Source organism: Corvus moneduloides, chromosome 5, assembly GCF_009650955.1.
Source record: "Corvus moneduloides isolate bCorMon1 chromosome 5, bCorMon1.pri, whole genome shotgun sequence".
NCBI lineage: Eukaryota > Metazoa > Chordata > Aves > Passeriformes > Corvidae > Corvus > Corvus moneduloides.
Window position 1 is genome coordinate 10113845 of NC_045480.1, and position 21343 is coordinate 10135187.

General features: G+C 44.3%; 1 protein-coding gene and 1 long non-coding RNA gene across 2 annotated transcripts; both read right to left on the reverse strand.

Moving 5' to 3' along the window:
- Nucleotides 1–466: 466 nt before the first annotated feature.
- Nucleotides 467–3449, reverse strand: LOC116444460. Its single transcript, XR_004240326.1, has 2 exons — nucleotides 1384–3449; nucleotides 467–873 (listed from the first exon to the last, which is right to left on the reverse strand). It is a non-coding gene; the product is annotated as an uncharacterized LOC116444460 (long non-coding RNA).
- A 7477-nt stretch (nucleotides 3450–10926) lies between these two features.
- LOC116444082 lies at nucleotides 10927–19247 on the reverse strand. The gene is made up of 5 exons (XM_032109146.1): nucleotides 19230–19247; nucleotides 18918–19091; nucleotides 18389–18737; nucleotides 17969–18145; nucleotides 10927–12688 (listed from the first exon to the last, which is right to left on the reverse strand). Exons 1-4 carry the CDS (start codon nucleotides 19245–19247, stop codon nucleotides 18003–18005), a joined length of 684 nt encoding a protein of 227 aa, XP_031965037.1. The 3' UTR covers nucleotides 10927–12688; nucleotides 17969–18002.
- Between the last annotated feature and the right edge of the window lie 2096 nt (nucleotides 19248–21343).

Here is a 21343-nt window from a genome sequence, read left to right on the forward strand (position 1 = left end):
TCTCTCTGCCTCACCATCCACCTGTTTCACTACCTTTTGTTTTGTGTACCCTGCCCCCCTTACACCGCAGACAAATATGAAAACAGAAAAAGTTACCACCTCCCTGCTGTTTATTGCCGTGCCCCATCAGAGGTGCCATTAATTGCTTGTATGAGCACTCCTAATCTATTCCAGTGCACAATAAAACAAATAAATGGAGTCCAAAAGTGAAACTGATCCCTCCCTCTCCATTTCCATGAAAAGGACCTCTGTGATCAGAATTTAGAGAAACAGTACTGTGCTTCCTACTTTGAGTTCTTCTCCCAGTAATTCTCTTGATTATTGAGATAAAAATGCAGCTCTCTTCCCTATCAGTTGGTCGATTTTGCATCCTTTCTGCTCCCACTGAGAGCATTTCTTAGGCAGTAATTTCAGTATCCAAAAGCCGGGTAACAATTATTCAAATAAAATAATAAAGGGGAGAACGAAAAGCTTAATACTTTTATTTAGTAACATAGTGAATTTAACAGCCTAATCACCTTCTGTGCCACTCTGATCTCTGACTGCCACACAGCTCATGCTGAAATAGCCATAATATTTCACAGAGATGGAATGGATGTGGTAAGAGGCCAATCTTGTGATACTTCTTCAAAACAGAGAAATGGACATGGTAGTGCCTGCCAGATAAGTACTTGGTACTGAGCTACTGAAGCCAGCAGTGGCTCTGCCAGTGGTTTGGGTGTGAATTAAAAGCCTGAATTCCACATGAATCAATGCATTTCTACCACCACAGTTAATCTTCAGCTGAGTTTAAACTCCATCCTGCATCAGCTGTCAGCCAGCTGAAGAGTTGCCTTGCCTCTAGGGGTGAGATGGTTTTGTAGCAATGAAGCACTGAAAGAGAAGTCAAGAAGTCATCCAACCATACAGGCCACTCTCCCACCATTCCACCCTCTGCATTAAAGTTAAGTAAATCACTTTAGATAATCTCTTATAGATATTTATTCTGATCTGCATTTCTGTAGCACAAGTCCTGGGATTTCTATCAAACCCTTTTCCTGGATACCCTCTTAAGAACCAGACTCTGTTTCTAATACTTACCCTGGTTTTCTTTGCTGCAAATTTAAGTGATTTCTCATTCTTCCTCAATTGCTTATAAATGATTACCAGCGACTTTGTAGCCACATTTTACATACAGAACACTGTTGTCCCCTGTCTTCCTACTCTTTTTTTGCTTTTCTTTTTGCAGTTTAGACAAAGGCACATCTTTCACCCCTCATGTTTTCCAGATTTCCGTTATCCTCTAGAGTCTTTCCTGTTGATCATTATGAGGGCAGCAAAGCTTCCCAACTCTGCAAGCAGCATGTCAAAATGCCATTAGGCTGGGAGCTGTGAGGCACGTACCTTGGAAAGATAAGCAGGGAGGGAACCAGTGCTCTGGAAATGAGTTGCAGCACTAAAAGGATGTGGCTTCTGTGAACAATGATAATGAAGAAAAAATGGAATCCCTACAAAAATCTGCAAATCTGGGGCAGCTATTCCCCAGAGTGACTCAGTGAGTGTGATCACACCACAACTCAAGACACCTTGTTTTCTCTGTATTGGGAATTTGGATTATTCAGCAGCCCCTGGGCAAGCGAAGACTGATGTGATATGGCCAAGGTAGGAGAGATGCACTTGGACTGTTCGAGAGCAAGTGTGTGGCCAACCCTGCTTAGCATCTGCATATCAAATCTCTTAAAAGAGGGAGAAAGGCTCTTAAAAGACAGATGAACTATCTCATGACCAGAAATAATGTTGCCACACACATCATATAGATACTTTCATCCAGATGAGTTACACAAATATTTTTGCATTAAGCTTAATTTTCTTTTCCTCATCAATAAGATGTAGATACCGCAAACATACAGTTCTACTAGTGGGGCATGGAATTGGTCCTGTAAATTATCCATAATTGCATATAGGATCAGATCTGAATTAACTCAGCTTGATGTTCAAACCTAGACCCTGAAGACAGGTGGTTTATGTTTTGGAGTACCAAAGCCTGGGCAATGAGTTCAGTATTCTCTAATTTTTTCATGTGTTCTTAATAATAATTGCTTGTAGGTCTGACTTTCCCAAAACATAATCATAAAGAACAAATTTGCAAAGTTAGTTCCAGCATTTCCTCATGCTGAAGAACTTTGTAGGTAAGATTTCACAGTGATATTAATGAATTCCCAAGCAATCAAAATTGATTTCAGAGGCTTAAATAACTTACAGAACTGGAAAAGCTCTGAAATGCAAAACCTCCAAGACGCTCAGCATATGAACAGATTTGCATGTCCCCAGTATTAAGGTCCATTAACAACCTATCACGTTGCCAGGAGACAAGCAGAGGTTACAGCCTACCTGAAAAGTGACCTCTGGTATGTATCTCACAAAGTTGTGCAAGCAAAAACAATGTTAATTTTTGGCAATAATGATATTCTAGATTTGGCACGGAAGAGTCAGATTAGCATCTCTGTTGCTGCAGAAATTATAGTTAGGTGCTTTTTTTCTAGGAGGTGGGAAATTCTGTCAGCAATATATTGATATGAGATTCCTGATAAAAGCCAACTCAGAATAATATCTCACCGACTTCAGAAGACTCCAAAAAGGGCAAAAGACACCTCATCTCCAAGAATGGAAGGATCTGGTGTATGTTTTAGTCTGGTTGTCCTTTATACATTTTATTTAAACCTGTGTCTTTTAAAAAATATTGTCGATGTGATAATATCATGTGAAAGAGCAGAGTACAGACACAGACACCAGCACTTTCTGGGTATTAAAAAGCAAAAATTCAGAGGAGTGATATGAAAGGCAGTGATAGCAAAGTAAATCAGGCAAAACCAAAATGTGGGGTAATAACAAACATACTTAGCTGGAGAAGGGCTCTGCAGAGTCCTGTTGATGAGGAAAAGAGAAAGAAGGCGTAGGTGCAGAAGTGAGAAGAGAAAATCTGCTGCAAACCGTGTGCAGCAAGTCAGCTGTGATAGGCACTTCATGGGGAATTCAGTGCCCAGGCTCAGATGCTGGATCATGGCTCACAGTGAGCGGGACACTCCTCTGTGGGGGTTTTCTCAGAGAAGTATACTTGTTCTGCTATTGATTTTTGCAACAACAACAACAAAAGCAGGTAGAAGTTTCTTGGATCTGAGCAAGGCTCTAGAACAGAGAAATGATGGAGGATGTGCACACTAGAGAAGCATCAAAACTTAATTTAAAATACCTTCACCTTTGTAAAGTCAAACCTGGAAAAGGGTAGGGAACACCTGGATGCAGGGCCTTCCTACATGACACCTGTGTATCTGGGAATTTATCTTTAATCTAGGATAGTCACCTATTTTTTTGTGAATTAATTTCAGAGTAATCTCTGTTTGGTCCAGACCCAGGGAGTGTTAGGAAAAAAAAATTAAGATCTTTATTTGAATGAAACCAAATACTGTGGAAATGTTCTCCTTTTCCTTTTCTGAACAGCCAATAAAGACAGAAACACCTCTAAAAATAACTTGGAAAAAAACCCCAAACCTAGGTGAGGAAAAAAAAGAAAAACAAAAATAAAACCTCTGCTTTGGGATAAAGCTAAAGCAGGGAAGAGACAGATTCCTGAAGTAGAATTATTGGGAAGATCCTCCTTCAACAGGGCTCTGTGAGGATACCCTCTCCCCGCATCTGTGTTCTCCTGTAAAGATGATCATCATTTTATTGGGGGGCGAGGGAAAGCGATCGAATAAAGAGCCCCCGGCGGGTGGAGACCCGGTTGCTCCTCACCCCGGCGGGGCTGTGGGGCTGCCCGGACGGGTGGCCCTGGGGCGGGGGGTGCCCGGCTGGCCGAGGGGCGCTGAGGACTCATCGAATTCACCTCCCAGCTGCGAACAGAAGCTGCTTTGGGTGGATAGAAATTTAGCCCCCTGTCTTCCAGCCCTCCCCGCCTCTCCGCTGGCGGCCCGGCTGCGCTGGTCCCGTTTTCACAACAGGGCGGCCCGGGCTCTGCTCCGCAAAGGCGTCGGGAAACGTGCGAGCCTCGCACTGCTGCTTCCTAAGGGAGGCCGTGAAACATGGGCTCCCGGCCCGAGAGGGTCTGGCAAAACGAAGCGAACTTGAAAAACAGGTTTATCTCAAAAAGTAAAATAATCAGAGTAATAAAGAGACAAAACAGACCAAAACGGATTAAATTAAAGAAAGGAAAGAAAAAGAGAAAGAAAGAGAAAGAGAAAGAGAAAGAGAAAGAGAAAGAGAAAGAGAAAGAGAAAAAGAAAGAAAGAAGGGAGGGGAAGAGAAAGGAGAGGAGAGGAGAGGAGAGGAGAGGAGAGGAGAGGAGAGGAGAGGAGAGGAGAGGAGAGGAGAGGAGAGGAGAGGAGAGGAGAGGAGAGGAGAGGAGAGGAGAGGAGAGGAGAGGAGAGGAGAGGAGAGGAGAGGAGAGGAGAGGAGAGGAGAGGAGAAGAAAAAGAAAAGAAAAGAAAAGAAAAGAAAAGAAAAGAAAAGAAAAGAAAAGAAAAGAAAAGAAAAGAAAAGAAAAGAAAAGAAAAGAAAAGAAAAGAAAAGAAAAGAAAAGAAAAGAAAAGAAAAGAAAAGAAAAGAAAAAAGAAAAGAAAAGAAAAGAAAAGAAAAGAAAAGAAAAGAAAAGAGAAAAGATATCCTTTCATCTGTCTATGCTTATTCTCAGGAGTGCAAAGGGGCGCCGGGCGCATCCTCCCGAATCCCCAGTGCCATTGGAGGAGCGAGGGGGAGCCGCAGGCGCTCCGGGGCCTGTTAGGGGACCACACTGTCAGGGGGATCTTCGGAATCTGCCCTGCCCTCCCAGGGGACGGTAGCTCCCCTCGTGGGGGAAGGCCACGACACGTCGGGACACAACCGTGGGGATCCCTGCTCTCCCATCGGAGCTGACCCCAAGCCTGGGGACGGGACTGCAGGAGCTGCAGAACCTGTGGCTGCCGAACCGGCCCGGACCCACGGGGCGGAGACAGACCCGGGTGGCATTGGAGACGGGCTGAGCATCAGCCTGGAGCCGTGGGGCCGTGGGGCCGTGCGAGGCTCTGCGTCGTCCCCTTGCCCCCGGCCGGCCCCTCCAGCGTGGCATCGGCACTTTCCCACCCTTCCCCTCCCTCCCGGCCCGTACCGCAGCTTCTTCGGCTTCCTTAAATTAACCCACAAAGGCGATCTCTCGCCCAAAAGTAGGACACAAGAATTTTATCATTGGCTGTAAAACACCGAAAAGCCTCTTTATTATGAACAACTTAGTTCCTATGCGGGGTGAGGGGCAACCTTGCCGCCCCTCTTTGACGCCAAATTTCATCCCTCTGCGCAGCCCCTTCCCCCCAGCCTCGCCCTCGGGGCCAAGGAAATGAGACCCGGCGGTACACTGCCTTCCAGGGCATGGTTTACCCAGCCTCGGAGCTCCGCACGGCGTGGGGCTCCCGAGGGGCCGAGACCCTTTCCTATCTCCCTCCCGCTTCCCCAGGGACAAGCGGCGCACCCCGGCCGAGCCCTGTGTGCCCGTCCCGGCTCTCGGCCCCGGGGCGGCTCTGCGGGCAGGAGGAGGCCGAGCAGGGCTGAGGAATAACCCCTGTTTCTCGAGAGAAATGCAGCATCTGAAGAGCTGCACGTCTGGATCGCACACCCGCACGCCCCGGGGGCCCCGTCCGGGACGCGGAGACACCGGGACAGGCCCCCAGGGCATCTGCTCTCGCTTCTCATTTGGTAACACACGCTGCAACCTGGCAAGTGCTGCCTGCTGCAGCATTTCCTACAGACGCCGTGCAGACGTTCGCCCTAATTACCATGTGAAAACTTCGACAAAATTATCTCTCGCAGTAAAACTGAAAATTGGCAAATCCAGCAGTTTTAGTACTGAGGAATTTTTCTCTCCCAAGTAAAGACTAAAGAAAACCTCAAGTGTCACCACGTTGTTGGTCTACCTAATGAAGCAAAGGCAGGAGAACTTGTGCTTTCCTGTCAGTGCTGCAAGATGCAGGACCTAGAGTTGGAGAGACCCCATGGAGTCGGGGGAAACTCAGTGGAGGCAATGCTGGATGTGAACACCCTCCTTGAAGTTAAGCACTAGCCTCCTCTTTGCAACGGGAGGGCAGGAAGGAGGGACAGCATCTCTCCGTCAATGATTAAGTGGCAAGCAAAGGGCAGAAACAGTTTCTGTGTTTCTTAGAGGCCAAACATTGCCGTAAAGAACTACATAAGTAGCTTTACAATCTGCCTTGCACAGCGACCATGGGTGGGCGGTGGGATTTTTTTCTGTTTATTTGCCTTCGGACTATTAAAAAAAAAAATATCAAGGAATAAACAAACCATGCAAATGACATTTTGTTGGGGGAAATAACAGTAGGTGGTTAGGATGACATTATAAATGTACTGAATATCTCTTGTTGCATGTTCTTGTGATTTTAATACCAAACCGAGACTTGTTTTGTTTATATGAAACAAACGTAATTGCTAGAGACTAATAACTGATGTATTTCTTTTGACTTAACAAGATTTTGCTTGTGTTAAAAATAAATGTTCAAGACAAGTAGATAGCAAAATAGAGTTGATCTAAAAATCTCTTTGTCTCTTTCAAGGTACAGAAACTGGAAATACATTGTTTGAACATACCAATGAAAACAGAGTTGGTCTTTCCACGGAGGAGATCAGGAAAAAAAAAGTCACAATAAATGATAGAAATAAACAGTATGAAACAGGTATAACAGTCAAACTCTTCAAAGGACATTTAAGTGTCCTTCTGAGAAAAAATTCAATCATACAGAAAAAAAGGGGTGCAACTGGAAGGGGGTGGTAGTCGCATCTTGGGGTGATAGAATAATTTTGACAAGTGTCAAGACTTAAAGACAATGCTCAGGGAAAAACCAGGAGAAGATCTGCAATTTCAGCACCAGAAAAAGAGCATTCCCAGTACGAGGAACAGCTAAGTCACCGCGAGGTAATGGATAGGTTTTAAAAGTGCCTGAAGATGGTGCTGTTTAGATGGCAGAAGGAAGGGCTGGGACAGCTGCAGTAAAGAGATATACTATGAAACAAATAAATAAATAATAAATGGTTCACCTAAAGTTCTGTAACTCTCCAGCAGATTACTCCAACAGCAGTTCCAAAATCTAAGCAGGGGAGATTCATTGAGAAAAGGCTTAACAAGCAACTCAGTTCTTGAGTAATTTTACTGTGATAAAACAGTTTCTGGTGAGTGAAATTTCAGTCCCTGATATTTATCAGCAGATCCCACTCTCCCACTCCAGCACAGCCAAGGTCCTTCTGCTCCCCTTCCAACACCCCACCCTGAGTACAGTTTTTAAAAACCTGTGCCTGTGCATTAACCATTCTAAGGAAAAGAGAAGTGGAAGGGAAATACTCATGGCTGACTTTTAAGCAACAGATGGTGAAGGAATTTAAAATGGAATTTCCCACCATGTACAAGCTTTAATGTTATTAAACTTGATTTTAATGTGACTGCAAAGTGATCTGTTACAGTTTATGACAGTCAATTCTACTGTCTTTTCCAGACGGGAAACCAGATTTTTTTCTGATGGTATTTATAAGGTAATTTTTTAAAGGACACCAGGAACTGGACTCACAGATTCAAAAAGAAACTCCCTGACATATGTAAGACACTTCTCTGCAGTTAGCAATAAATAATCTGAGGGGAAAGCAAGTTTTCTGGCAAAATACAGCTCTTGCAAAATTTATGCTTTGCCTTCAATTGCACAACATTTTTTAACACCATATGCCAATCTGAGAATCTCAAGCATAGTAATTAACTCCGAGCTTTTGGAACACTTCGTAAGGCCTGGATTAATCCCAACTGTATTATCTGGTGTCAGTTACTGAGTTGGAGAAGCAGCGCAGGAGTTACCAGCCAGTGAATTGTGCAATAATGACCAGATGCCATATGCCATTCCTCTATGTATATTCTACCTATAACTGATGCTAGATCCAGTTAAGGGAAAAGCCATGTTTTCTCCTGGTGCAAAGCAGAGCACCCTGCATTTTTGTGTAAAGCAATGTCTCCCATTTGTCAAGCTTTAAGTCAATCCCCTGCTGAGCCATTGTACTGAAATACATGTTGCTTTTTAAATTTTTAAATTTATTTCTTCCCAACGAAAATATTATTCTAGAGCTATCTAATGACCAGCCATAGGACCTTAACAGCTTGTTGGACTAAAGTCTTGAGTGGAAGCACAATCTTGGCATGGACGAAGGCATAGGAAGCCTTTCCTACAGTCTGTTGCTCTCGCTGGTGCTCCCTCACTGCAGCAGCTTTCACTTTGTCCCTCCCATCAAAGTGTCTGGTCTTGAATAATGAAGTCCCCAGAGCTGGGTCAGCAGTCTACATTACTCTTGCAGTAAAATCTCCGTTTCAGAGTTGTCAAGAGGACCTCATTGTCTTCTGCTCATTTCATTATCTTTTTTACTTTTGCCCCAGAAGGAAGTTGAAGCTGGCCTGAGTGTCACTGGAAGGACAGAAAATGCAACTGAATTGCTGTATGATAGTTGTTTTTTTATTGCTCCATAGCAGGAGAATGAGCTCTCCTCCACGGGCTCTTCTGACCACAGGGCTTACATTCAGCAGACAGAATCAAATCCAGTGGGAATAGGTTTGGTGAATCACTTTGCTTTTTTAGCTTGTCCTCTGGGGGAAAAAACCCAACAAAACAACACGAGAAACCCACAAAACTAGACAGTAATGATGCCATTTGTCTCATAGTCTTTGCAGGTGGGAACCAGTTGCCAGAGCAATGTGTCTGGTATCACTTGAGCCACGTAGCATTAAAAGGTCCTGCTCCGGCACCATGTGAGTCTCCCAAAAGTGCTGGGTCATAATTGAAGTCCTGCATAAATATCTTGGATGACTTTGGGAATATCAAAACACACTAAGTAGCTACCTTTAAACAACCTAACAATGTTCTGGACATGTCACCATGAACTCTCCTCACAGTCAGTGCAGGGTATTAGGCACTGCTAGGGCACAGTGCCTCTGATAAACGTGTCCTGTGCATGAGACAGACTGTGTGCTATGCTCATAAGTTTCTGTGCACATTAGGGTGTCTAGTCTGTAAGTGACTAAATTATAGATTATTTCCACTACAAATAACCCAGGTTCTCTTTTTCTGTTTTATATAACAATAAACGTGGAAGTGGTGCTGGTGGACCCAGAACATATGTGTTTCTCATTCTCCAAAAGCTTCACAGATTGTGGCTGGGAAGGAGAAAATAACTTTTCCAAAATGTAGTGAGAAAACTTCCTAGGGGGAAAAAAAAACCTAAGAAGGAACACAAACTCTGTCTTTCAAAAGAAGAACCTTGACAAGGTTGTCTCTATAGAGCAGCTTGTTCTGTGTTGTGTGAGGTTCCATTTCAGTCCCAAAGCTAGGTACCCAGCAGGACTAAGTCCCATATCAGAAACAAGGGGGCCTAAATTAAGACAACAGTAAAAGAGGGAAACATATGAAGCTCAATTTTCAGGCAGTGGAGGAACAAAGCAAGCTAAATATTTACTAGACCAAGGTGAGAGGTTGTCTTAGGTAGGGTCAGAACTTGACCACAGGATTGCCCTGATTTTACAAATTACTTGTCTCCATCTTTGTAGAGACACATGGATTTGACAATTTACTGTGCAGGATATTTTTTCAGCTAGATGTGAAATTTGAGGCAGGCTTTATGGATAATTCTGTAGGGTTTTGCTTGTTTGTTTGGGATTCTTTTGTTGTTGTTAGGGTTCTTTCCACTTTTTATTTCCTTCTTTTTATTCTTTTTTCTGTTTTTTAAATTAGACAAAAAGTCTGTGTGGCTCATGAAAAAAATCAACACTTGGAAACTGTTCTTTGAGTTCAGTTAATAACTGCTAAATCATTTTCAAAACAGGTCTGCTTCCTATTTTTTTTCCATTTCCAAATATAAAATGTGTCACTATTTTGTCTTGTGTGTTAAGATGTTAGATCAATATCTGAATAATTAAATGCAGCAGGACAATGAACAGTTTAATTAGCCTTGAGGTTTTCAGAGTATTGGCTATTAAAACTAAGTAGGAAAATTGGCTTGCTCTGAAGCCTCTTATTTATAATTTGCGACTTGGCAGAAGTACAGATCTAAGTTTAGCGTACATTTGGATTGTGCAATACAGAACTGCTAGAAGAAAATCTTAATCCACCTGGACCTCAGCAGTGGTTTTTGTCTGAGATGGGTTAGCTGCACTATGCTCTCATAACACCTGCGAGCATCTCAAGGGGTTCTGCGGCACCAGAACCGTTTTGGAGCTGTTTTACACCACAGATCTCATCTGTGCTTCACTTTGAATAAGCTTTTAGTGAGGGAAATGAGAAAAACACACCCATCAGGCCGTGTTGAGAGCATTTTGCAGAAGTCTGTGCTTGGTCAGGGGAGGGATGTAGCCCTGAGGTTCACTGTGGAAAGGTCCTTTTGGTCTGCAGTTACACCAAATCCTGCCCTGGTGTTTAAGAAATTAAAAGGTATCTACACATCATGTCTCCAGTCAAGGGTTAGTGAAGATGTTCCTCTGTGTCATCTTATTTTCACTTATGCTTTGCTTACTTCAATTGCACCTTCTGGTAAATACAGGCACACATTCTGAAAGAAGATTAAAAGAGGAAACTAAAGCAGGAGGGAGAGAAATATTTTAAACTCTTTTAAAATTAGTGCAGAGTCACCAGACACTTTTCTTATTGACTTAATTTACACAAGGAAAAGATGCAAAATGCTGATTCCCGCTAGCAAAAATACTTTCCCATGCATTGGCTCACAAGTGTACTGTTTCATACCGAGGAAGTCTGGCTAAATGTGCACATGGAAGAAACATCAGATAAGACTGCAGAATAGAAATAAGTCCAAAACAAAGAACATGTGGCCTATGGTCAAAATTTCTACCTTTAAATAGGTCAGATCCAGAGATTCCAGCTCAAGAAAAGGCACAGTTTTATAATTTATTTCCTCAGATTTCATCCAGATTCAAACTACTCTTGTCAAATGGAACCCATATAAACTTACATACCAGTTAAAAATTTCTGCAGATTCAGACTCTGTGAAAGACAGCCTTAAGATTTTTATGATTCTTTTCTTAATCACCCTGATTGTGATAGAATTTTTAATCATCTGCATCTACATACCCTGATTAATTTCTGAATAGATACAATCTTTGGGATTTATTAGTGTTCACAAAATTAGTAGTAGTAAACTAATCTGGAATATTAATCTGTATTTAAATTTAAACTAAAGAATCTATAAATCCTTGTTAGCTGTCAGAAAGGCTCCCAAAGCTCTCTAAATACTGAATGTTACTTAGAATCAGCAAGATGCAAATACTGTTAAAATCCTCATTAATCATTCCCATACATCATTAGATTTGGTCCTTACAGAAAGACATTCAGATTCCCCAGACTCAAATTTCTCAAGAATAACCTGCACTTTAATTTGTACCTCATAAGGCTAAGGTATCTTTTCTTTGAGTCAGATCTCAGTGGATTTGGGTTTGGGGTTTCTTTTGTTTTGATTTTAAACTGGCGTTAGTAGATATATGAAAAGGGAAAACTTGTGTGTAGGAACACTTGGAATTGAAGCACAAGAAAGAAAGCAACAACCCAGCATCAGGCAAAAAGATGCTGGAAAGGGAAAGGGTTATTCCAGCTAAACAAGATAAAAGCAACCAGAAAATGAAGAAATAAACATGGGTTTCTTTTCAACCTGCATCTAGAAGTTAGGTGTTTGGTTTAATGTCAATGTCCTCTACAGCGATTTTGGCAGCACTTGCAGCAGTGATCATCCCTGCCAAGAAGGGATGCACAGAGCGGGAGATAGATGACCCTCTACAGGTGTCCCTCTTGCCCCTCTGCATGGTAAAAGTCAAGATAAATCTATTAGACCTGACATCTGACTTCTGTCTGGCTCTTGCCCTGAGTGGGGACCATGGGGCACTGGAACGATGTGTTTGCTGCTGTGGAGAGCCACCTTGTTAACACACGCATCCTCCATCCCAGCAAACCCTGTGGAGACTTGGTGTGGAGACCTGGAGGTGTTCAGGCCTTTGTCCTGACAGCCAAAAGGTACTGATAAGATGTTGCTGAGTCTGTCTATCATGACTGTTAAATGTTCACTCACGAAGGCAAAATCTGTGCTTAGTGTCTCAGCAATTGCAAGCAGCTGGTGGGCATTTTTCCCTCTTGCTAAATGTAAGAGGACAGCTCCTCAGGCCTGATCAAGCCTGTGGTGACCCATCTGGGCTGCCAAGGGGATTGAATCTGCCTCACCCTAAGCAAGGAGCAAGGCAGGGTCAGGCAAGCTCTGCCAAAGGTGGAGGCAGAGTACATCATGTTTCAGCAGCTCTGAGAAACACAGCAGAGTGTTTTACCTGCTGACAGCTCCAGAGAGGAGGGATGCAAAAAGACCCCAAACCCCTGCTGCAGAGGGCTGCCAAAAGCCCCAAGTGCTGGCATCGTTCCAGCTGCTTCGCCTCTGCTGTTTTCCCTGCTGAACTGTGCAGGCAGTGAGAGGGTAGATGGGAATGAGGGAAAGACTTCTTATGTCAACTGATTTCCCCCTTTGACAAGGTAGATGTATTCCACACATTTTCTGCGTGGGGTCATTCAGATCTGTGAGGAAGCACCGTTTCAGATCACCTGGTATAAGCTTCTGAAAAGTTCCTCTTGTGCACCTCGAAAGTGCAGTTGGTGTGAACCTGAAAAGTAGATATTTGAAAAAAGTGGCTCTGGGATATAAGGGATGTAGGTGTCAACCCTTCGACCCCAACTTATCAAATGTTCTTCTCCTTTACTGCATGGAAGCCTTACTTAAGCACAAGCTTGTTAGCTTATTTAATAAGTACATGTGTGTTATGGAGTCGATGATCTGCAGAAAGTATTCCAGCTTTTGGACCCAAGGGCAAAATCCTTCTTTCCAATCTGTACAGACGATCTTTATGCTGATACTTTGCTCTTCCTAAGGGATTTCCCGTACTGAGGGAAAGAGAAATATCAGAGCTCAAATCCACCAGGTGTATCTGAAAGGAGAAACCTGCTTTGTTGTCCTCCTCATTGCGCCCCTCAGCAAGAGGCAAAATGCAAAACAGAAAATGCAGTAGAAAATATGATTGATAGTGCAAATATTTAATAAACTGACTGTTCTTTACTAAGTCTGGTGGCTTTTTGCAATGAGATGATAGTTCCATTAGCATTAACAGACTTCACAACTCAACAAAGGAATGGAGATACTTCTCAAACACTTATCTTAGGCATTTTCTGTGAGAAAGCAACATTTGAAAAGGTTTCCTTTCCACTCTTTAGATGTTTGTGATCTTGGATCACCCCTCTAGTTTCTCTTCCTTTTTTTTTTCACCAAGTGTAGTCATTTCCAATAAGGTTCATGAAGGGTTTCTGCTTTTGAAGGTCCCAAATGGCTTAAATCACTCCTAGCACAAATGCACTCTCTATTGTGGAAACTGAAACCTGCCACACCATAAGGTGATCTGTATATTAGAACCAGATATCCCTTCGCATCTGTATTTCCAAGCAGCTAAGCGGTATGTTTTGACTTAACCTGCTTTTAGAGTGGCTCATCAGATAGAGATATAGCTATAAATACTGCTAAAGGGCTGGTGTTTGCCAGACTTTTGCAAGGATGCTGGCAGGGGAGAGGAGGAAGTGTAGGCAAGAGGTATCTCTCCTCTGCAAAACACGTATCACCTACACAAACTACCACACCTGCACACCATGATGACAGGGCGCCACTTCTTCCCACTATCTAAGGAAATTGTGGTCCCTTGCCAGATGAACAACAGGGTTTTGGGGGCTTCAGGTTGGACCCCTGCTGGCTCATCACCATCCCCACTATCCCAGTGTGCTTGCTAAAGAGACCAGTCCCACCTCCAGCTGAGTGTTGACTGCATCTTCTCTGAAGAGCTGCCCTTCATCCCTCTGCACCGTGGTATGTGTTGTCATGGAGAACCAAGACATTTTCTCCAAGACAGACTGTTGGAAGGGCCATGCAAGGTGATTCACCTGACTTTTCCTATATGATGGTCACCCCATGAACGTGTGGGCAATGTTGGCTAGACATGCTCTATATTTAAGAGGGGCATAGGATGAAAAGGTTAAACACAGAAGTCTCCATTTATTTTGATTAGTCCCCTCCAGCAGATGTGGGAGGAGAATTTTGCATGAGAGAGGGACATAAAAGGGGCATTGACACCTCTTCCCACTTAGTATGGCAGACAACTAAGCTGTACCTTCAGCTCTCCTCACCCACTTCTCCAGTACTGTCTTCATTTAAATCAAGACTAACTTCCTCTGGGCAAGATACGCATTTACAAAGTGTGATATGGAAATTTTCTTGCAGCAAGGCCACTTATTGCTCCAATTTCAGTTAACTGCAGTGTAGATTTTATTATTCATAGCCAGAGGCTTGTGTAAATTTCTGGGTTGACTTCTCATGTCCTGGCAAGGGCAGAATGTGAGCTGTGGTGCTCAGGTTTCATAATGAATTACTGTGGGAACTGGCTCGCGCCATCCTAACACAACTCCAGGAGTTTGGGAAGTCAAAGGGGAGTCTTATGAGAAGGAGCTGATATGGTTGGGTTTCCTGCCGAGCCCCACTGAGATCCTGGGGAAGATAGCACTTCCCAGTGCTGCTCGACAAGAGAAAGCAAACAGAGCTTTACCACCGAGTTCACTCAGTGCTTGACCCAGCCTTCCTACTGCTTCAGGGTTTTCTAGGACTAATCAGAATGGATAACAAAATAATTCAGAACGAGAAAGTGAATGCATTTGGGGTTTCCATGGATTTACATTAGGATCTGAGTTCATTACAATATTAATTTTGACTAGGTCCAATCCTTTCTAAAGGCATTTCAACACTATTTTCATGCTGGATGAAAATGTAATTTTTGTATACCATAATAAACATATTCATATGTATGTAACTGTATATTTCTCCAGATACGTATCTCCATAAATGTTGGAGCATTGCAAAACCATTCATAATCTATTACAGAACCTTTTGTAAAATACATTCATCCCCAGATTTTAATGACTCACATAAACGCTAACTACTCATGGATTTCTATAAAGATTATTTCTGGACTGACTCAAAAATTTATGGGTTTACATTTGTATATATATCATTGGTGAAGGAATTTTTGTTTGGGAGGGAATATGTATGCTTTATTCAAATATGATTTAGAGAAGCATAATTTTCACATGACAACGGAAAACACTTTCCTTGATCTAATGGCAGTTTTAAAGGTTGAATAGTTGTCCTCTTTTATGATGAATAACTCAAAAGTCAGTGGAGAGGAGATGCTTTCTGTTTTCTATCTATGCAGAGGACACTTGCTTCTTATTAATATAAATCATAAATACATGTAATTTTTAAAATATAATAGTTTCATGTAATTTTCACAAGTTTTCTTGAACATTAGAGTATCCCCATGGTATATACACGATTTGAAATATTTTACTATCAAGGTGGAAAAGCTAGTATGATTTTTACTCCAATGTTAATAATATTTGGGGGCTAACTTTGATCCATGCATCAATTTTCCTTTTACACAACTGTAAAAGTACAAAGGATGTTTTGTAGTGTAAGTTCTTAATACTTTCTTTGATTGAAATTGGCTCTGTCCTGGAATTAATCTAAAACTCCTGAGTCAATCAGATTTAAGAAGGTATGAGTTTTTATGAAATTCACTAAGCTCCAACAGTTTTTGAAGTTTGATCTAAGAATCCAATCTATCAACACATGTGGACGTTCATTACAGTCCTTTACAATGTTTAATGGTCTGCTAAAATCATTCAAGATTGGATGAAGGAAAGGGAACAGCATTTTAATTTTTACTTCAGAATCCTCAGCTTCAAGTTTTGGTAGAAAATCTTCCGATTCAAACTGTAGATACACACAAACAAACTAAAGACTACCTTGTTAATAAAAAAATACTTTGATTTTTCCCTTATGTTGCATAACACAAAAATCAAATGTTATTTCAAAATTGAGAGTTATATTCTCTAGTGACAGTGCAAGTTTTGTTTTTTCAGTTCCCTAGATCTTTTTATTTAGGAAAAAAATGAATTGTGTGCAGTGCTTCATTTCAGGAAACCTTAACTTTCTGGGGGAAAATTATTCCAAAATTTTTACTTGGTAATAGGTTAATGTTCTGAAAAGCTTTGGAAAGTCACGGGTTTTTTTTACAGTGTCTCTGTATTTTCCAACGTGATTGTTAACAGAACAAAATATCCATAGTTTGGCCTGGTAAGGATCTCTTTCCATAATGCTCTTTTGTCTGTATAACAATAATAAAAGCTTTATTGGCACCTATTTCACATGACTTCCATAATTCTCCTGTGGCTGACCCTAACCAGTACCAATAAAACCATGCATTTTCTCACTGTACATTAAAAAAAAAAAAAAAAAAAAAAAAGGTAAAAATTTTATAAGGAAATCTATGCCAAAGACCTTACTAGAAAAGTCACTTTAAGACTGGATTTTATTGTAATTGTATCTCATTTTCAGTAGGGACTACTTTTTTATTTTATGATATCATATAATTTACTGGTGATTTATTTTCTCCCTCTCTCCCCATCTCCAGTCAAACAATTAAATATTTCTGAAAGAGCCCTGGAATTTTAACACAAGGGAATAGATATCCCCCAAAACCATCCTCGAACCATTTTCTTAGTTAATATGTTCAGGTACCCAAGGACATTCTCCAGTTCGATAATTTATCAGGGGTTAAAATAGCCCTCACTTAGCAAGAAGCCAGCTCTTAAGAGATGCTATTCATGCTGCCAGTTGTATGGCATCTCTAACGAGCAATAAATAGGCATCGCGGACACTCAGGACATGCCACAGGCTGGGAGTTTCCATCCAAAGCACTTAGTGACTATCTGTGAATAATGAACACATTCATGGGACACAGCATGGGTTGTGCAGCGTCCTTGAAAGGGGAAAAGTTCTCTTCCAGTATCCCTGATGGTGAAGAATGCAGCTGGATTAGGTTTATTAAGAAAGTACAGTGGAAAGAAAAACAATTTTCTCTGTTTCCCCGTCTTCAGGGACCCGTTAAAATTTACCGCAAATTCAGAAGGAATCCACAAAGTGTTGCTGCACTTAAGTGCTATTTAACTCACATTTGAGGGGCTTTAGGGTTTTCTACATGCAAGAAAAAGTTTCCCACTGCCGTGTCCTCCTCCTTTGCCGCAGAGGCCACTCAAAATGGGGTATCGCCGTGAGATGCGCATGGGACCTCCATCCAGGCGGGGGGCTGGCAGGGACACCCCTCTGGAAAGCCCCCTCTGCTTGTCCCTGCGAGCCTCAGCGGGGCATAACCCACCACCCCTGGGTCCTGCTCGGCACCGGCCCCTTTTTGAGGACGGCAGAGCCGGAGCCGGGACCTGGCGAACTCTATAGGGATGAGACCCGCCCGGGGAGGAGAATTTGGGTGGCTCCCCGGGAAGGTGAGCGGGCCCCCGCCTCCCGAAGGGAGCAGAGAGAGTGGAAGGTGTTACACAGAGGTTTAGAGGGGGTACAATCATCTTCTTGTTGATCAGTATTTCATGGGGGATGTTTGTTTGTTTATTTATTTTGTTGTTTTCTTGTTTTAGTATTGCTTTTAAGTAGGTATCCGAACCATCCCACCACCTCTGCTCCTCTGAGGGAGCTTTGGACCCGAAAAAGCAACACTGCTTTCTAGGAACAGGTTTTGCCTTTTGGTGGCTCCCGACTACTTACTGAAGGTGCTAATATAGTCATTATTTGTTTTATTTTTATACCTAAGCACCTAAAGAGAACATGGCTGAAACAGTATTTTTATTTATAAGTATACGCATACATATATACATATATATGTGTGTGTATGTGTACGCTTATGAATTATATATATATAAAAATATAAAAATATATATTTATATACATATATATATATATATACATACATCAAGCAGAGGCAGATATTGGCCAATTCCCTTACCCCCAGCGATGCCGTCTCATCTCTTAGGAAGGTGTCAGCAACTGAGCGATCTGTTCAGCACTGCTTTTTTTTTGACACGGAGAAGGGAGCATGGTGCCCGTGCCCAAAGCCACCTCTGCCCGCAGCGCTGGGGGTCAATAGCCCCCGCAAAGGTCCGGGCTCCGAACGCTCGCGGCCCTTAAAAGCAAAGAGGAGCAGAGGTTAGGGGTGCGAGCGATAAAGGCTGCCTTTCATTTTGCTTCTACTTTACGACACACCGAGGCAGTGAAGGGAGAGCGAGGGGAGGCATCAAACACCAGCAAGGTAATTGCATTCACATTGCGGGAAGCCGTTCCGCTCCCTGCGGGAGGCGGCCGGGCAGCGGCGGGAGTGGCTGGCCCGCCAGCACCGTGACTCACTGGAGGCTCTTGTCACACTCACACACGCGTTTTCGGCCCCAAATATAGCCTTCCGTCTGCCGATTCCCTACGGAGCCCGGCCCCAAATGTCCACTTCTTCCTGCCCTCTGCGTGGCAGCCGGCTGTCGAGCACACCCTGACAGAGGCTCAGGAGCCGTCGGAGATGGCGACGGGGGGATATCCCACGGGCATTCCACACCATGTGGCCAGCGGGCATCCCAGGCCGGGGTGGGCACGAACTGGAAGCCAGGACTGTTCGGCCGAAGAGACCCCGCCGGCAGCGGGCCGGGGCCACAGGCCGCGCCCGTCCCGCACCTCGCAGAGCCGCGCTGGACCTGGAAGTCTCCGACGCCTCGGAGAAAAACATGTACCTGGGAAAGAAACAGAGCCGAAGAGGGAAAAAATAAGGGGCCCCACCACCTGTAGTCTAAGCACGGTCTCAAGGCCAACTCTGTAGAAAACACGTGGTTTTTCTCCCTCCTGACCCACGGGAGGCATCAGGACCTGCCCATTCCCCTCCATTCCCCTGCCTGCAAAAAATAAAGATTTACCGTGGCGCAAAAAGGTGGCTGTGGAAGAGAAGGCTGTTGGGGAAGGAGAGGTTTCGCTTCGCCGCAACCACGCTGAATCCCGCCGGAGACGGCCCGGGAACTGCGGCACGTCCCCTGCCCGGCGCGGGGGTAGCCCGGGGTGATGGCAAAGCCCTCGGCACCCCTCCGTCCCCGCTACCTCCGGGCAGGTGACTCCGAAAGGCGTTAAGGCAGGAGCCAAGGATGTCTTTCCAACATTAAATTACGAAAAATACCGTCACTGGGTGCTTTTCCTGCTTCCTGCCCTGATGGATGGCTGCAGGAGACACACGCCCTTTTTAGTCTCGTCATAATAGGCACTAAGAATATCAACCACGAAATGTTAGTAATGTCACTACAGCGATGCAAACAGTGTGTAAACGTAACTACGAGCTTAAAAAAAATCCCCAATAAACGCGGACATGCATGTACAAGTGTTGTGTTTGCAGGTATAGAATTGTACTCATCCTGGTTCTGTGTTTCAGGAATACATCTGAGATACACGATTTTCACAAGCACAGTTCAGCATTACTGCACACCAAACAGTGTGTTATACTGAAGAAATCCGGAGAGGGGGAAAGCAAGAGCAAATTTACTCATGGTGATTTTATTAAACTATTTATAAGTAGAAAGCAAACAATATTAAGTAAGTTGCATGATCACACTGGAGGGACACGTCCTAAAATATGGGTAGGGGACACATAGATGTGCATATTGTATATATGAAATGCGGGCCGCATTTTTCTCTTTATTCCGGAAAGCACACATGTATTTTTTTAGTCTGCCAGTCAAATAGAGCTGACGGTTTACGTATGCATAAGAACTATCGGCCAAACTCATATTTCCTATGCAGGAACAAGCAGAATGCGCAGAGCATAAAAGTCGTATTTGTTAACGTCACTTCTGTGCAACAAGTGACAAATGCTCTGTCGCCCGGTTTACAATTCACTAGACTGCCCTCGGTCTCTGCCTAAGTAAGAGCGAAAGCCAAATGTGCCGCTATATACTCCTGCTTTTCCAGAGCCCATTTCAGAGCTCCGACTGGTTACATCTTTCTGGAGCCGTTGGAAGCTGCATTATTCCCTTATCTTCGTTCTTCTTTTTTTTTTTTTTTTTTTTTTTTTTTTTTTTTTTTTTTTTTAATTTTTCTTTCAAAAATAGGCCCTGACCTCAAAGGTCCCCACTGCTACTCCGAGAAAGGGAGCGAGACCGCTCCGTAGCCGGGAGGCCGGCTCCGCTCCCGGCTGCTCCCGTGCCCGGCCGGACACTCCCTCTGGGCAGCAACCCGCGTCCCGTTCCACAGAGGGAGGGGAGGCGGGGCTTGGGAAAGGGGTACTTGTCCAGGAGTACCGCAAAGGGGAACAAGGAGGGATCCTCCGGCAAAGAAGAGGAGCAGAGGAGGAGGAGAGGATTGATCTGCAGATGAGCATCGCAGGGGCATCTGTGTACTCACCCAAACCTCCACGAGTCTCCGACGTGCACTCTGGACCGACTCGCCCCTCTACTAACCTGGCTCGCCCGGTCCCAAGGGAAAAGGCAGAGGGAACCCTACTGCTTCGGCGTCCCGCAGCGAGGGGGGCTTTTGTGGGGTTGCTGGGGTCCATGTCTCAAGGCGGGCTCCAGAGGGTTGCAAAAAGGGGGCGGGGGGAGGAAGACTTTGCAGCTTCCCACAGAAGGGGATTACAGTAAGAATAACGATAAAAAAGTCGGGCTGAAGAGGGGTAACGTCAGGAACCACGGGCTCGTTCCTGGAGGGGGCAGCGCACTGCTGCAGCCTGCCCGGCCGGGGCGGCGGGAGACAGGGAGTCCCGGACGGCTCCTTCTCCGATGAGCAGGGCTGGCTGTCTTTCTAAATAAACTATACAGACATCGTATGTGCATCTATAAAAATATACCTGTATATGTATATACATATAGATAAAGGCAAATAAAACGGACCTCGGGAAACTCCTTAGAGGAGAGTCCTCTTCCCTTCCCTAGAAGGCACCCTCCCCTCCACCGGCGGGACACCCACTGCCTGCTCACGGAGGCAGTCGCCGCTCTGCCACTCTCCCAAAACCGACTCAAAGGCCTCAACCAGGGGGCTCCGGGCTGAGGACAACCTCACCGCTCCGCCGACAGCCCGCGGCGGCGGCGACCGGGCCCGCGGGGCAGGAGCCGGCTCTCTGGGCGGCGGAGGGCGCATCTCCTCCGTCCATCGCCGCCGCCGCCACACGAAAGCGCTCGGCGGGGGGCGGGCGGGGGGTGATTATTATTAATGATATTAATGATATTAATGATATTAATGATATTAATATAGGCGCGATGTCCGCGGCGCCGATTGGCTGCCGGGACTGCCCGCTGAGCCCGCTGTAGCCAATGGGAGGGCCGGGATGTGGAGAGGCCAAGCCCCCCCGGCTGCGGCCCGT